Source organism: Micropterus salmoides, unplaced genomic scaffold (genome assembly GCF_014851395.1).
Source record: "Micropterus salmoides isolate LMB-PRFRI ecotype aquatic unplaced genomic scaffold, ASM1485139v1 Ms_hic_scaffold_2491, whole genome shotgun sequence".
NCBI classification, from domain to species: Eukaryota; Metazoa; Chordata; class Actinopteri; order Centrarchiformes; family Centrarchidae; genus Micropterus; species Micropterus salmoides.
The window spans coordinates 1-2,045 of NW_024041697.1; the positions used below are offsets into that span (position 1 = coordinate 1).

At 48.6% G+C, this 2,045-nt stretch overlaps 1 protein-coding gene across 2 annotated transcripts; it reads left to right on the forward strand.

Annotated features, from left to right (window-relative positions):
* Nucleotides 1–624: 624 nt before the first annotated feature.
* On the forward strand, nucleotides 625–1,835 carry LOC119918939 (mitochondrial carrier homolog 1-like; the record flags this gene model as incomplete). 2 transcript variants are annotated; one of them, XM_038739533.1, is given in 3 exon segments in its annotated part: nucleotides 625–1,072; nucleotides 1,565–1,650; nucleotides 1,729–1,835. In XM_038739533.1, coding segments are annotated over 2 exon segments (186 nt in total), but the record flags the coding sequence as incomplete, so codon positions are not given.
* Between the last annotated feature and the right edge of the window lie 210 nt (nucleotides 1,836–2,045).

Sequence of the window (2,045 nt, forward strand, 5' to 3'; positions counted from 1 at the left end):
GTCCTGTTCAAAGATAATTGAGATTCCTCACGGTGGTGCTGGAGGCCAGGGCGATGCTATCCAGCAGAACTTTATCTATAGATCAGAGGTTTTCAAAGTGGGAAGGGAGGGAAGTGGGAATTTTCAGGGGAGGCTCAGTGAATGGAAGTGAAAAAATATTACATTAGTTATTACTTTAGTTATCAGAAGTAGGTCACAGAGAACAGACAAAATTTGTGTGATTTGGTCAAAGAGATTGGAGTTAATTTTGGGGACTTTACTGACTTTCCCACTTTCCCAAAGTCAGAAACTAATAAATGGACAGACCTTTTTATGTATTTTGGTGCAGCAATATTAGCGGTCTCAGCTCAGCTGTTTCTATGTCATCCAGGAATTGAGTGAAACTCAAGGAGGAACCTCCGGGTCTGCAAAGTGAAGCAGTGCTGAAGCACCTTAAACCTGGATTCTCTCTAACAGCCAGCAGGGGGTCTCAACTGGCTACAGAAAGAAGTGTGATTGTATAGAAGTCTATGACAAAATAAGGCTACTTCTCAGCTGAATTACTACCTCAGTAAACACTTTCCTAATGAGTTTATGGTCTCAGTCGCTTACGATGTGCTTATACAATAATAAAATCCGACACAGGCTACAGTACCCTTCTCGCAGGTCTGGCTGCCAGAGATAAGAGGAGCGTGCGCTTGTGTCTGTGTGACGGCAAGAGTCAGATTTCGCCCACGTTCCGCTGTCAGGTGATGAAGGTTTGCTGTTATAAAACAGCCCTGTGCCCTGCAGATTCTGCAGATCCACCAAACATTTTTTTTTAAACAGGCTCCACCTCTGAACCAAGAACCCTTATTTTGACAGTTCAACGCGGAAGCTGTTGTTGAGGTAGTCCTGCAGGCTGGTCTGACCGGGGATGTACCGTCTCACTCCTTCACGGTGATTAAAGATGGAAACCCTGTCCGGTCAGGCGGCCGGTGCGGAGCCGGAGGTGGCCCCGGTCCCGGTGGAGGTGGACGCTGCGGTGTTCCTGCTGGGAGCGGGAGTCACGGCCATCACGCACCCGCTGCTGTACGTGAAGCTGCTCATACAGGTAGCTGATGAAGCTAACGGCTAACAGTTCCCGTCATGCACTGCTCTGTTGTTGTTGGGCTCCTCCAAATGTTCCTGTGTGCTCCTTCAGCTTAGCGGTCACCTGCAGCGCCGGTACATTCAGGGCTGTGATCCAGATAGCAGGGTCCGGCTGTGGGGTGTTGTGGTTCCGGGGACCCGGAGCTGTGGAGTTTGGCTAATTGATCTTGAACTCTGACTGATTATAACCGCTCTGTCTGTCCTCAGAGGTGTACAGAACATATAGATGTCATTTGTTTTCCTGCAGGAAGTAGAATAGTAGCTGTGATAAATTCATGACCAGGTGAACAACAACAACAATAACTGCGTTGACGTCTGAAACAATCGATCACAGAAACAGTAAGTTAGTGCCTCACAGGAGGCGAGCCTGACTGGGGTCCCCAGCCGCTCTGGGTTCTGGTGTGGGCTCAGAAGGTCGCCTCCTTGGCAGACAGACTGTCTCTGTTATTTCCAGGTGGGACATGAACCTCTTCCCCCCGACTGTGGGCACGACCATGTTCGGACGGAGAGTCCTGTACCTTCCGGGCTTCTTCTCTTACGGTAAGCTAACTGTGATCGTTCTTTATCTTGTTGTTTGGTGAACTCAGAGCAGGTGACAGGAAGTGAACTTGTTTTCAGCACATCACATCGTGAAGGTGGACGGAAAGAAAGGACTCTTCCGCGGCCTGTCGCCTCGCCTCGTGTCCAGCGCCATCTCCACTGTGGTCAGGAGCAAGGTGAAGCAGGTGAGCAGGGATTATCTGGATTATTGTTTAGTTTGAATTTGTAAACTAAACTTAATCAAAGTCTGTGTCTCAGCTGTTGAACAGATCATGAACTGCTTTATAGGATGCAACGCCTCTTAAAGTGGAGATTTAGAGCAGCAGAACAACACAATCCAGACCTTCAAAGACTCATCAGGGGCCAGGTTCAGATTTCTAAAGACAGTCATCTGG